At 49.4% G+C, this 14,518-nt stretch overlaps 1 protein-coding gene across 2 annotated transcripts in view; it reads right to left on the reverse strand.

Annotated features, from left to right (window-relative positions):
* Nucleotides 1–1,381: 1,381 nt before the first annotated feature.
* The window catches only part of ERN1 (endoplasmic reticulum to nucleus signaling 1), a 77,799-nt gene continuing 64,662 nt past the window's right edge, over nucleotides 1,382–14,518 (reverse strand). For both annotated transcript variants that reach the window (XM_054573026.1, XM_054573025.1), the window contains 8 exons: nucleotides 14,275–14,464; nucleotides 13,391–13,490; nucleotides 12,992–13,191; nucleotides 9,650–9,797; nucleotides 8,498–8,625; nucleotides 7,410–7,533; nucleotides 6,936–7,003; nucleotides 1,382–6,212 (listed from right to left, as the gene is read on the reverse strand). In XM_054573026.1, the coding sequence (XP_054429001.1) occupies nucleotides 6,000–6,212; nucleotides 6,936–7,003; nucleotides 7,410–7,533; nucleotides 8,498–8,625; nucleotides 9,650–9,797; nucleotides 12,992–13,191; nucleotides 13,391–13,490; nucleotides 14,275–14,464 (1,171 nt within the window). In that variant the 3' untranslated portion in view covers nucleotides 1,382–5,999. The remainder of the gene's footprint in view (nucleotides 6,213–6,935; nucleotides 7,004–7,409; nucleotides 7,534–8,497; nucleotides 8,626–9,649; nucleotides 9,798–12,991; nucleotides 13,192–13,390; nucleotides 13,491–14,274; nucleotides 14,465–14,518) is intronic.

Consider the following 14,518-nt stretch of genomic DNA (forward strand, 5'->3'; position numbering starts at 1 on the left):
AGCCCTGCTCCTCTGCCCACAGCTTATTGATCTGGGCTCATGACCTGGATTTTGGCCTTGCCAAAGAGTCTCATCAGTCTCTCAATAAAGTGAAAGATATGAAGGCCAACGATCGATCAGGGCACAGGATGCCCCAGCACAGTACTGAGCCCAGAGGGAGAGCAGGCACTTTGGGCTCTTACATTGGCTGTTGTCGTGAAGCTAAGGCACGGGTCTAGCTCACATGGTACCAATGAGACAAACATAAAGTGCAAATAGGTGCATTCACTGATGGAATACAGTTGTGTTTATCTGTGCATATATTTAATAAAACAGATCAGACACTAAGAGAAAACATCACCTTTGCAGCCTAAGCAGACCCTGTCTCAGTGCGCCAGACTATGGCCCTGGCTCATGCCAGCGTCTCAACCACCTGCCAGGCTCTTCTCTCTGCTCTCAGAGGCAGCTAAGGGTGTTACCAGCTGCCTCCCTCCCTGGCCTGGGCCAGCTTAAGAGGGAGACACAGCCCTAGCTTCATAGGTGTGTAGGGAATCTAGGAGCTGTCTCTGTCATTGCATCAGGTGACAGGAAGCGAGCAGGGCCAGCATCAGCCTGCAGCACCTCATGCTTCCTGGGATTTTGCCGGGTCCTGAGCTGTAGAGGGTGGGAAGGTGTGTCCATGGTCCTCAGGGACACTCCCATACCAACTGAGGTTGGGGGGATAGGATAGTGGTGGGCGAAGTGGAACGAGCCAGCCTCGAAGCAGTGCCCCAGCTAAGCTGTCCTGGAGCTGGCGGGCCCTTGGGTGCCTCCCTTCCGGCTGGTGCAGGAGAAAGCAGAGCCTCCTCTGATCTCACCCAGGGCCAGGGGGAGAAAGTATGGTGGCAGGATCCGGAAGTCCAAGCAGACTGGCCACTGAGCTCACTCCTTGGCATGTAGAAGGACGGACTGTGCTTCTGACTCGCTCAGGTCACGGCCTTCCCAGCGCTGCACTGGCCATACCTCAGTGAGTTTCTCTCCTAGGCTTCTTGGTCCCGTATCCTATTCACTGTGTATGTGTCCCAGACTGCCAGAGCCTAATCCTCCCCATGAGGCCAATATGTTCCAATGCGGTCATCTTCCTGGAATTCAGCTCCAGTCAACACATTGGGAGATTTCCTGCTGTGTTTCAGAGGATCTTTCCCCACAAAGAGCCACCATGGAGGATGAGTGTTCCGGCCTGTTTCCTGCCATGCTCCCAGCTGGCAACTGTACCCTCAACCTGTCCTCCTGCCGGCTGAGCCAGCTGCTCACCCTCACCATCCACCCCCACCCAAGAAGACAGCCGGGGACAACGCCCCGGTCTGAGAATGGGGGTCAAGTCTTAAAGAAGATGAAACTGCTTCCAAATCTAAAACTACCTTTATTTGTGGTTGGCTCAACATAAGACGCCATCATCAATCAGCAGAATTATAAAACTGTACAGGAGGTACAAAAATAGGCCATTTAACTTATATAATTACCCTCACATCATCAAGCTTTAAAAATACACATAAAAATTGTACAATCTGGCAGTTTCATAAAATATAAAGCTAAAAAGGAGGATTTTAGGCTCCACAAAGAGGATTGCATCACACAATTAACACACATTTAACAATTAACCAGACACAGAAGACACAATGGCACAGAATTTTTTTTTTTAAATCACTTAAAAATTAACATTTTTGCCACGACCAAATTATTCACCGTTTACTAACAAAACTACAGTAAGGCGTCCATCCTGTGGAAGGATGCAGTATAACTTTTCCTTTTCCAGTTTTAAAACGGTCAGGGGTGTTGTCCAAAACAAATCTTATGTGCTTTAAGCAAGTGCAATTGTAACTGGATATACTTCAGAGTAAAAATTAAATAAATATAAATAGGTTAAATAAATAGGGAATTGCAAAAAGAACACTACATAAGGTTTGCATGTGAAAATGCTGCAGAGTTGACTGGTAATGCTAGGTAAGTGGGGACACCCCCGTCACAGCTTTTGGGATATGTGGAAAGGAACACTGCACCCACCAAACACAGGGAGAGCATGGGGTGGGGGAGGCAGAGGGGGGACTTGGGCCGGAATCATTGGTTAAGGCCACTCCAGTGGGAGGCTCACTGCAGATGGTTCTTTGTGGTTTTCCAAGGAACACAGAAGAGATTTAAGTGCTGCTACAAAAGTCAGAACCAGTTACGCATGGGAAATCACTGTTTCATAAAGAAAGTACAGAAGAGTAGACACTTTGGTTTAAAAGATAATGGTCCAACCCTGGAAGGCAGGAATTTGGCTCATCTATATGGGATACGCAGTGACTTCCTTCCAGGGAGGGCCGATGCCAGGTCCCACTCATCCAAAGGACAATCCAGGGTGGCGACGGAATGGCCCAGGGAGAGAGATGCTGAGAAATAGGAAGAAAAGGGATTTCAGAAACTAAACAAGCAGACAGAAAGTTTGAGAATTTAAAGGGGCTTTTCAGAGGGGCACTGGGCTTTCTCTTCCAGTTATTGCCAGCACCTTCTGCGAGGACCTCAGTCAAGGCTGCAGATCCAACAGAGCCAGGGAATGGGAACAGGCATGGGAAGCCCAAAGCTGGCCAGAGTCCAGCTTCTGAAAAGACAGCAGCCAAGAGGAGAAATCTCCACAACCCAAAGGCCCACCCCGGCTCTCTGCGAGAGGTCAGATCAGCACCCAATGCCTCTTTTACTACAGCAGGAAAGAATTGCAAAGGTAAATAAGTCACACCCACACAAAACCCTATCAAAAGGATCGGGGTTAATGCTGATAGAACCTTTCTTGATGGGAAGAAAATACTTTGCTGGACCCACTAGGCCTGTGGATCTTTCATTATAATGCACGTAATGAGTCAAGTGACGTCTCACTGGAGAAAACCCAGGATGACTATTGCACTGAGACTAGGGGGAGGGGAGGACACCTTTGCACCCGGGATGTTCTACCTTGGCAACCAGATGGTTTAGTGATGTGTCGAGTAACACCGGTGATTCCCAAGAGTGCAAATGTTCTGACACCTAGTGACATGCGGAGGTCTTTATAAAGTGAAGTTAAAAAGACTCCAGAAGCAACAAGAGAAATTCTGGCAGGCATGCCAAAGACAGATTCAACACAAGATTTGAATAAATTATAATGTCCTTGGGACTCCAAACAGATGTGACCAAATTCTGTTATGCAAATAAAGAATGCAAACTTCTAAAAAGTTCATCAGCCTTCTGGGAAGCATATTAAAGGTCGAAGAGCTCAGCTGTACGACAGGAAACCCAAATACTAGAGACTGGATAACGGGGTACACCAGAGGGTGCTTAGGGTGTTTCCAAGAGTCCACCCAGGACCTCTTCAAATCACCTGAAGGGCTGATGAGTGACTGGGTCCAAAAGGTAACGAAGAAAAGACAGAAAGCAACCTGACCCATCCTGATGAGTCCCTGGATGCAGGCGGCTTTATGACTAGAGCGGCGCACGCCCCAGATGCACGCCCTTCCCCATCCCCTGGGTGTTCCTCACAGCACTGGTGTTCATTTATTGTCGTCTCTCACTAGAGGCTCTTATGGAAGCAGGGTTTGCCTGTCTTGTCCACCTTTGTGTCCCTAGCACTCAGGACCGCGCAGCTCACAGGGTAAGTGCTCAGACACAATCTGTTGAATAAGTGAGTTTGAGAAAGCTGGGTGGTTAGAAATGGATATGGTAAGCAGAAAATGCATTTTTTTAAAAAAGTTGTCCCCTAAAAAATCAAAATAAAAAAATAAATTTAAAAAGTTGCAGGCAAATTGGGCCAAAACAGAGAGATGACGAGTACTGGACAGCTTAGAATGACCTGGCTACTCTCCAAAGACATTCGGCAGTGAGACAGCAGCAGAAGCCCTGGCAGCACAAAAAGCTGACCATCCCATGAAGGCACTTGTGGCCACCTTCTTGTCCTGTCTCCTGGGCTGTCCCCGCTCAGACCCGGTGGCAAAGTGGCCCGCAGAACGTAGCCACCACAGGCCAATCACAGAGGGGAGGCGAAGCCCATCTGGCTCTTCCTGAAAAATGGACGGCATGGTACAGCGCACCATGAGGCCACCCCAGGACGCCAGGGGTCCAAGGTCTAAATGAGGTAACTGATGAGGTTGAAGGACATAGGATATGATTAATTTAAGAGAAATAGTGACTGTAGGCATTATGAGAAGAAGGGAAAGGAATCCCACAAAGGCAGAATGAGAGCCGAGGATGAGTGGCCTTCACATACACGCACCCCAGCAGATATCTCACAAAGAGGAAGAGCAATTTCTCCATCAGTTCGCAACTTGACAGTAATGCCGAGTTTACCAGGACCGAACCGCAGTGGGCCGCTCACCCTGCTGGAGACAGCACACAGAAGCACTTCCTTATGTGGTACCCTGATTGCATATAACCGCTAAGGCTCTCTTGGTAGAGAAAAGACAGGAATTCTTGACTAAAACTAAAATTAAAAACTATACTAAATTTAGGGGGGAAAAACCATGGTATTGACATAATTTAGGGACTATTACTTTGAAGTTGTTTAATACATATGGATAGTGTTGCTATAATGCTTTTACTTTTCATCAGAATTAGAGGATGTTCTGAACACGAACACTCTTTCTGGGGGTGGATGGGGTTTCAGGTACCACACAAAATAGATGTATTGCATTTCTTCTTCATGAGTAAGCTTCAAGTTAAGTTCAGCGTACTTGTGCTAATGTAGCATTCTACAGTATGATCAAAATATAAAGTTATTAAAATCTGCCAAGAGAAATATAAAATCCTGCCCACACAGCACATAGACACCCTGGCCTTGGCTCCTTAACCCCTCAGCCTATCCTGCTGGCTCCAGGGACAGAGGAGACCTATCACCTACCCTCTGGCCCAGGGCTCTCCCGGGGTGGCCAGGTGTGACTAGAGCGGCGCACGCCCCAGATGCACGCCCTTCCCCATCCCCTGGGTGTTCCTCACAGCACTGGTGTTCATTTATTGTTGTCTCTCACTAGAGGCTCTTATGGAAGCAGGGTTTGCCTGTCTTGTCCATCTTTGTGTCCCTAGCACTCAGGACCCGTGCAGCTCACAGGGTAAGTGCTCAGACACAATCTGTTGAATAAGTGAGTTTGAGAAAGCTGGGGTGGTTAGAAATGGATATGGTCCATTAGGCCTGCGCACCCCTCCGGTCCCGAAGTCCTGACCCTGTCTGGGTTCCTTGATGGCCCGGGAATTATCATTTCTTGCCGCAAGGGATCTAGGGATGTTAAATGCCCTTAAACATCCCTAAGTGGTCTGGGCACAAAGCCACCAAAAAGCCACCATTCAGGCCGCAGGTACACTGGGCTGCAGCTGCCTCGGAACAGAGCGTCCTCTTCACTCCCGAGACCCGCAGACACGGCCTCACTCTCCTGCGTGTGATGCCGGCCCAGCCCGATGCTGCGTCCCCACGCTCGAGGCTCTCGCTGCCCCCCCAGGAAACACTGGTTAGAGCGACCTGGGATATCTGCGTGCACTTGTGATCGGCGGTCAGAGATCTCCAGTTCCCAAGGATGACGCCCTCTGAACATCCTCCTCCTCTGGGGCACCGCTCACCTCTCGAGCCGTTTCTAGCAGAGGCTGCACTTGGGGCCCCCCCAGAGTGCTGGTGGAGGAGATGCTTCTGGTCCCAGCACACAGGCGGAGCTTAGGGTTTGTTTGTTTCTCTCTCTTCCTTAAAGGCCCACAGGCTGACATCAAACAGGAAGTTTAAAAAGAAACTAAGTAGAAGCAAGTATATCCAGGAGGAGGTGGAAGGTGCTCCTGCTGCTGCCTCTGGGATGGGCCCTGATGGTAAAACTTTCACAGCCGCCATCTCCCCAGCTTCCTGCAGGTCACCTCTCCCCCTTCCTGGGGTCAGCACCCTCCTCTGCTGGCTGCAGAGCAGGCAGCTCAAGGCACTGGACTTGGGAGCTTGGTCTCCCTGCTAAGTGGGGTCAGGCCCTCAGTCACAGCGGGGCCACCAGAGCGGAGGCCGCCTTGACTCAGAGGGTGTCTGGAGTCCTGGGGGGCTGAGGCTCCGGGGCCAGGTAGAAGTAGTAGGGCTGGAAGAGCCTCTCTTGGCTGCATAGCTCCATGGCCCGGTAGGTGTGGGAGAGAAGATGGGGGAAGCGCGACGTGAAGTAGCGCACGAAGTCTTCGGGGAGGGCGCCCAGGGTCTCCCGCACCTCCACAGGGAGCTCCCGGTAGTGGTGCTTCTGCAAACAGGGTGAGACACAGACACAGGTTGTCAGTTAGAGGGCCCACAAAACGCTGGTAAAAGATCCTTTTATTACTCAAGGAAGATAGAATGTTAGTTGGCTCTCTATAAAGGAAAGTGGAAAAGTAGAAGTGGTCCACAGTCCGTCCTGCCCACTCTGCCTGCTTCCGCTTATTTGGGAAGCCCTGGAGCTGAGCAAGGCCCAGTGTGAGGAGAGGCCGGTAAGGCCTCCCGCGACACTGGGACCTTGCGAGGCTCCTGGCAGCCTCCAGCACAATAAAGTCACCTGGGACTGAAATGTCTGTCCCAACGGGTTTGGGGCCCTCATCTGGGCCAAGGCCTTATCTGAAGGCTGCTTAATGACAGCTCAGGCCAAGAGCGGCCCGGATCCCTCCAGAGAACAAGCGGGGCCCCTGCCCTGAGCTCCTGGAGACCAGCCCCGTGTGAGAAGGTGCCTGAGGGGTCCTGTTAAAGGTGATTTAGATGGCAGCAGAGACACAAAGGACACCGGCATCAGAGAGCCTGCTTCCCAGGTAACTCCTCACCTCCTCTGCGCCCCTGAAGAGAAAACCTGAGTAGGGGAAGAAACAGTCTCTAGTTTGTGAAGTCTGGTTAAGGCCTCCCAGCCTCTGTGAGGTCAGAGGACCAGGACGGATGAAAGGACTCAGAGACAATAGCCAAGAGGAGGAGGGTGGCTGTGCTGCAGGTTCACAGCCCTCACCTTATTTCTCATGGCCCGGAGGAGATCTCTGACGGAGCCACCTTTATAGCTTCTGAATTTACGCAGGTCTAGTGAAAAACAAGAAATTCAATGCAACACATTTTGAAAGAAAACAATCCCTGGGGCTCCTGGGGATTAAGCGATCAGACAGAAACAACCTAACTCCACGCTCCTCGGTGACAGGAGCGCGCCCCGACCTCCTGAGCGCACCCGGGACCAGGAATAACCACTGTGAGCACCACATGGCCCCCGCCACTGGCCTTTCACTCCCAGAGACAGAAATGAAGCGCACACTGGTCTAATGCTCTGACTTGCATCCAAACCACAGACCACGCCCATTGAAAACCTCACTTGGAGCCCCAACAGCCCGCAGCCGCCATTTCCACAGGTGCTTCTTAGAAATGGGTGCAGCTTTTGAAACACTTGCGCCACTGTTTACCGCCCCGCCCCCCTCCAGGGGCTTCCAGCAGTCACCTGTCTGCAAGGGGACGGTGATGTTCTCCCGCCAGTCCAATTTCACCACCGCTCTCCCACCTCTCTCCAGCTGCTTCACGATTGGGCCATCCAGGGATTCCTTTTCTATTCGGTCACTCACGTCCTGTGAGGGAAACAAGGGCCACAGGTAACGGTTGTTGCAGAGAGAAGCTGAGCGCCGGAGGGTCAACACCAAGTAAGAGTGGTCACTGCTGCATGAGTCTTAAGCCGGGGCTGAGGCCTGCCTCAGAGCTGGGCCGCGAGATTTCTGCCTTTCCCCCGATTCTGTTCACTCTTCCCCTGGGAGCAGCCATGTCCGCGGCTCACTGGGGAGAGGCCTGCACAGGGAGAGGACACAGATGCACACCTGTCCACAGAGCAGGGGCGCCTCGCCTGCATTTCATACCAGGAAGACTCCGGGAAACACATCGCCTTTCCCCAAAGCCAGCTGGCATACCACAAGGCCTTAAAATTGCCAGACTACTAAAGGAGTTCATATACCCCCCGACCCTATTGTTTAACCTCTCAGAATCTATCTTAAGATCTGGGCAATGATTGAATACGAAAGGAGAGAGAAAACATCCAATTTAAGGAAACGTTTAAATTTATGAAACTTGAGTGAAATTATATGACACCTGAGATTTGCTTCAAAATAATCTGGGGTGGGGAGGGGTAGAAAGAGGGCAGAGGTAGAGTTGATCATCGAAGCTGGCTGGCGGCTGACTGGGAGTTCATTATCACATTCCCTCTACTTTTCTGTGCATTTGAAAGTTCCCATAATATAAAGTTTAAAAATTATGGCACATCCATATGATAGACTATAATAGGCATTAAAATTTTAGAACTTTAACATGGAAAGATACTTAAAATATATACAATAATAAAAAAAGCAAGATACAAAATTGTATCTATAGTTTGATCCTAATCACATTTTTATTTTATGAAGAAAATATATTAAAATGTCAGGCCTGGTTACTTCTCAGCTATGGGATCATGGATTGTTTGTTTTATTCTTTGTCCTTGCTATCTTTTCAAAATCTAGAAAACGTTAAATGGAGAGTTTGGACAAAGAAAACAAACAACTCTACCTGAAAGAATTGGAGCTGCTTCTCCAGGCTCCAGAAGAAGGGGTGTTTCAGCACATGCTTGGCTGATGGGCGCTTCTGAGGATCCATTGCGATCATCTTCTCTATTAACTCCCGGGCAATGACATCTTCTACAGAAGAGGACAATAAACAGGTAACGCGTTATCCCCAGCCTACAGTGAACTGCCCCACCTTAACTGTCTGCACGCCCTTTGAGTCAGGATTCTACCGACAGGAATCCATTCCAGTAACATAATTCGGAGCTCGCACAAAAACCTTCGGCTAAAAGGAGAGTCCTCACCACAGTGTGTGAAAAGCACTGGAAACACCCACTATCAGAGGCTTGGGCAACTGCCGTGCCTCCACATCCTGAACCGCGGGCCATTAGAATGACGCCCGGGCTGCGCACGGTCCAACACAGAGAGATATTCAAGGTGAAGTTAAAGAACGAGCATATTGAAAAATGGTATGTGCCATTTAACCCCATTTTAAATAAAAATATGCATACATGTCCAGAATAATATATACAAAGGTACCAATAGCAGTCATTCATCACTGTATAATGGAATTAAGTGCCTTATGCTAATCTTTTTTTTCTACAGGGAATAAGGAAAATTAATCCATAAACAAAACAGTAAGTTAGTTTTAATTATAAAAAGTTAAATAAAAAAAAAAAATTGGAGTGCCATAGGCCAATTATAACACAGAAAACCCCGAAGTCAGGAAGAAAGACTTGTTGCACCCCAGCCGGGACAGCAAGGACCGCGCTTGCCTGTCCCCAGCCCAGTCTGCACCTGTTGACCAGTGGTGTAGATGAGAGACGGCCCAGTCCGTGAAGCATAGATTATGTGCCTTCCCGAGTGTCCGCGCAGGAAGGACCTCGGATTATTCAACCCTCCCAGCTCTAAAGCTGGAAAACAGAGGTCCTCAAAGGGGGTCTTACCCGGTCACACAGGTAATTAATTGGGTGACCTGAAGGAAACTCAGAGCTTCTTTACTTTAGATGGAGGTGCTCTAAGAAGAGCCCCTCCCAGCCACAGGTGAGCAGCTGGAGAGAAGCGCCTCTGGGAATGCGGAGCTGGGACCGTCCCAGCCGCAGGGGCCACTGGGGCTGCTGAGTGGCTCCTGCCCCCTCCCGCCCTGCTGCCTGCTCACCGTGCTTCTCAGGGTGTAAGCAGTCGAGGCTGTAGGCGCCCAGGAGGATGTTGGCCTGCCGCTGCAGGGACTTGCCGAAAGGGTGGCTGCCCTCAGATATCACGTAGTAAAAGACGCAGCCCGCAGAGAAGATGTCCACTGTGTAGGTCTGAAAAAAAGGCAGGGTATGAGAGGGCTTCTGGGCAGCTTCCCTTCCCACTCAGCAGCAGAGAGCAGTGTGGCCGCTACTTCCTCTATGCTGAAGGCGTTGGGGAGAACTGGCTTGCGTCTGGGAGGTGCTCGGAGCAGTGCTGGGCACTCTGCAGGTGCCACAGGGGCATCAGTGTTCACCTTGGAGGACATGGGCTCTGGAGCCGATGGTTGGGGATGCTGGCTCTGCCACCTGCCAGCCAGGAGTCCCTCGGCTGCTCTGTGCCTCAGTGTCCTCCAAAGGACAGAAAGAACAATGTTATGCTCCTCATGGAGTGGTCGTGAAGATTAAGTGCATTATTAATATGTGAAGATTCACGTAAACCAGTGTGTGGCCCATAGGGAGCTCTCTCCTAGCCGCTCCTTATTCTTTACCCAGCCAGCAGGTAACTCCATGGAGGCAGAGATTTCGGTGCATTTGCTTCCCTGGTGCACACTCGGCGCCTAGGAGAGTTCCTGCTTACCATAGGCCTTAAAAACTTTGTTAATAAATGAGTAAAACAATTGCTGGGTCAAAAATAGCCCCAGAAAGAAATTATTTGACAAGTTTCCAGTGAGGATATTTTTGATGTTGACTTACAACTCTCACTTATCCCACAAAACCACTCTGTCTACGTAGGAACTTCTCTTTAGGGAAATGCGCATGTGTGACTTCTAGCTCACACTACTTGAGGGTAACACTGGGTGGCTCCCTAGACGCCTGGGTCCCTACTGCTCAGCCTCCACTGCTTAGATTCTCCAGCAGACTCATGAGGAACCAGTGGGAGAAAGCCAGGAGCTCGTCACCTTCCATCCTGGAAAAAATACGCCCGCAACAACACCATACTATTGCTCCCCCTCAAAACAGCCCCACGAGGCAAGCAGCAAACGTCACCATCCCCAGATAAAGACATGACAGAAAGGTTCAATGCCAGGCCCAGGATCACTGCTGGTCAGTGACAATCAGGAAAAGACTCAGGCCTCCTAATTCCCAAGCCCAGCCATCGTTATCGAATCTCATCAGAATTTTCCTCATGTGGGTGACAGATTCGGGACAGGAGGAACAAGTCCGCCACAGTTGAAGTTCTTATCTGTCATTTTACCTATACACGGTATCATTAAAGCTCCCCATTTTCCACAGCCCAGGCTGCCTGAGGTCCCCAGGCCACTCAGCACGGACACTGGGGGCTCTTGCCCTGCATGCCTATGTCCCTCTGCTCCTGCCAGCTCATCTCTACACTCAGTTATGTTCTTTGCCAAACTTATTATTGCCACTTGTTCTTACACTTTAAATATTCCATTATTATCACTACTGTTTGAAATACAACTGCCACCATGTTTGAAGTGAGTTGAATTTCTGCAAAGAATCAATAAAAGAGAGGCTTCAAAACTCCTCTGAATTAGTTGTGGGAGACTCAACTCTAAGGAACTTGGTCATTAATAGTTAAAAACTAGGATTCTGCTCCTCGGAAGTGTCTGAAGTGCCAGTTTCCACTTAGAAGCCACAGAAGTGGCACACGAGTGTGCTTTATTTATACAAGAGAAGAAATGAACAACTCCGTTCAGCTGGACCCAAATTTGAAGGAAAAAACCTTGACCTACATCAAAGATTTCTATTACTTAACAAATCATATTACTCGTTTTAAGTTCAAATGTTGAAAGTGTGATGTATCTTCTTATTACTCATCATTGTAATTGACTTTTTGTGAACTGACCAGCTGCTGCTCCCCAGTGAATGGATAAGGGGGCTCTACGGACTCTAATCTCTCTGAGGCTGGCTGGTCCCATCCAGGTCTGTAGCAGGGGCATGGGGGATAGGCCTCGGACGTCCTGTGCTGGAGAGCAAGGCGCTGAAACACCCGTGGGCTCTCAGCAAAAGGATGAAGATGTCGCCTTGAAGAGTGCCCATTGGCCCAATCTGGAGCAATTTGAGTATCAAAAGAAGAAACAAAAAGGATAAAGAAAAGTAAAAAAGGACTATGATGGATTACAACACTATTTTAAAAACTCATGAATCCACAGTGATTTAAAGAAAGAAGAAAATAGAGAGAAAGGGGATAAAAAACAAAGTTCTTTACACGAAAATGTCAGCTGATAAATGTAGAAGAATTTCCCGTGAGTTAAGCGACTGGGGGAGGCCTGCTCTGGAGGTGCGCCCGCGGGCGAATGGCTGCTGGTCAACAGGGAACCCACACTGCATCAAAACCCTCACCTAACACCGTGCTAACAGCAAAGAGGGAAATGTGGAGAGGAAAGCGGTCGTCGCCTGAGCCAGGTGAGCCAAGTTGGCATCGCTAGCAGGGGTGCAATGAGAGTGGTACAACCTGCCATCTCGTGCCTCCTAATGCTGGGTCCTGTGACTGTTGCTGCCAGAACATTCAAGTTTTATGTAATCTATCCGTTACTTACTTTTAGTTCACAGGAAATACAAGGAACTGACATTTCCTAAAACATGAGGAAATGAGCGAGCAAATCCCAAATGGGCCATTCTACAGACAAGTGCTTGCACTCTTCAGTCACCGTTAAGGAATAAAACAGGTCAGAGGGCAGAAGCAGATCAAAGGAGAGATGATCAAATGCAATTCAGGACACCTGATGGGACCCTGAATGACAAAAACCAGCTTTATAAGAGACATCTGGAGAAATCTGACTATGGATGGAATATTAGATGTTAAATATGAATTGTCTTGGAGCCATGTGCTGAGGTACTTAAGGGTGGAGGACCGGATGCCTTCCTCTTGTATTCAAATGGTTCAACAACAAAGAGTGAATGAAAAATATTAACAAACGGTGAATCTGGGCAGAGGTAGAGAGGCATTCACTGAAACAGTCTTACCATTTTCTGTATGTCTAAAAATTCTCCAAATAAAAAGTTGGGAAAACAAAAAGAGAAAAAGAAAAGGAATAAAAACTGGAAGTATAGTTCATCTTATGCAAATAGAGGGGGAAAGTGACTGGAAGAGGAGGGGAACAAAAAAAAACAGCCCCTTGCCCACATCGCCCCTCTCGTTCACCTGGTCATGAGACAGCATGGAAAGGGCCAGCAGCACATCCTCTGCTCAACAAATGGCCCTCCAGCTTCGCATGCTCCAGCCCCAAACCTTGAAGTTGGAGGCCCTTACTCCTGAAGATACAAGAGGCTGCAGTTTTCAGAGGACTGTGCTCTTTACTCACGGGGTTCTCCTTGCAGTCCTCACTCAGCATCTCCGGAGCGATCCAGCCTTCCGTGCCAGGCACCCCCGAACGGCGGCTGAAGCTGTGCCTGCCCACTGCCAGCTTCTTGCAGAGGCCAAAGTCGGAGATCATGGCCTTGATCTTGCCATGCGCATTGGGCATGGAGAGGAGGATGTTGTGGGGCTTCAGGTCTCTGTGGACTAACACAAAACTCCGGATTAGTCCAATGTTAACCATGAGCAGCATCGGGCCTCCTTCCACGGTGGGAGCGTGCCCTCCTCAGACTGCCAACAGACCTGCCGCCTCTAAAAATTGTGGGCGGTGTAGGAGTCCTCCCCAAATTCTGATCAAGTCGGCCACCCCACCCAGGCAGTTGTCTGGGAAGGGGAAGCCTCTCACCAATGTTGAGGGAGTGCAGGTGGGCCAGGCCCGAGGTGGTCTGCTGCAGCAAGGTGATGGGCTCCAGGCCAAGGTGGGCGAAGTCCTTCTGCTCCACGTACTGCAAGAGACATGGCGGCTCGGTCAAGGCTCACAGCCTCAGGACTCGACCCCTCAGTGCATTCTCTCTCTCTCTCCTCTTTTTTTAAGTGATTCAATTTTCCTTAGAAAAATCATGCCTCTAGCTTTTTGCTTGAGTTAGCTTATTTTCTTTGACCATATTTTAAGAAAGAAATGGGAAGTTTTACTGATGATATTTTCTGTCCAAATCCTTATTTTTCAGCAGACTCTCTCCTGAAGCCATAGGCTAATCGAGCTCCAGCTTACTAGTTTACAACGAGAAAGAGGAAGAGGGCAAAAAACCCAGGTTCATCGCCTCCTACTGGTAGGCCTATGAGTGAATGATACTGAAATTGTCTCATGATGAGTTGGAAACTGAGCAAGAGGAGTTCACTGAATGATCCCAATGACTCAAATCATCAAGAAGCATCCTCCAAGCCCACACCAACCCTAGGAAGAAAGACTGGCCAGGTATTCTGGAGGCCAAGAGGGAGACAGATGCTAACCACAACCAAAGACTGCCCCACGCAGGCTGAGAGGATGACTCAGTGAAAGCTGGGGTGATAAAAAATGCTCTACATTTTGACTGCGGTTAAGTGGGTATGCAACTTTGTCAAAATGCATCAAACTGTATGTTTTAAATGAGTATACTATATTATAACCTCAATAAAGTTAATCAAAAGAAATTTAAAAAATTGGTAGTCCCTGAAACCACGCCCCAGTTGCTGGGAGAAGGGAGGCTGCAGTGGCGACAGCAAAGCTGCTGGGGACCCTGGGGCACCCACCTCCTGCAGCGTGGCTGCGCATAGCTCAATGGCAATGTACTGGAACTGCCGGTCCCTCTCGGTGCAGAAGTAACGGATCACATTTGGGTGCTCGTCAGATTCCCGCAGCAGCTGGACCTCGCGGTCGGCGAAACTGAAGCACTCGGGGAGGATCCTCTTGACTGCCACGTCACGGTTGTCGAACATGCCCCTGCCGGACAAGGAGCCAGGTTGGGATGGGAGCCGTCAGTGGGGCTGTAGAAAT

The sequence above is a fragment of the Pteronotus mesoamericanus genome, unplaced genomic scaffold (assembly GCF_021234165.1).
Source record: "Pteronotus mesoamericanus isolate MK-2021 breed Mesoamerican mustached bat unplaced genomic scaffold, CSHL_Meso_final contig_246, whole genome shotgun sequence".
Taxonomy (NCBI): Eukaryota; Metazoa; Chordata; class Mammalia; order Chiroptera; family Mormoopidae; genus Pteronotus; species Pteronotus mesoamericanus.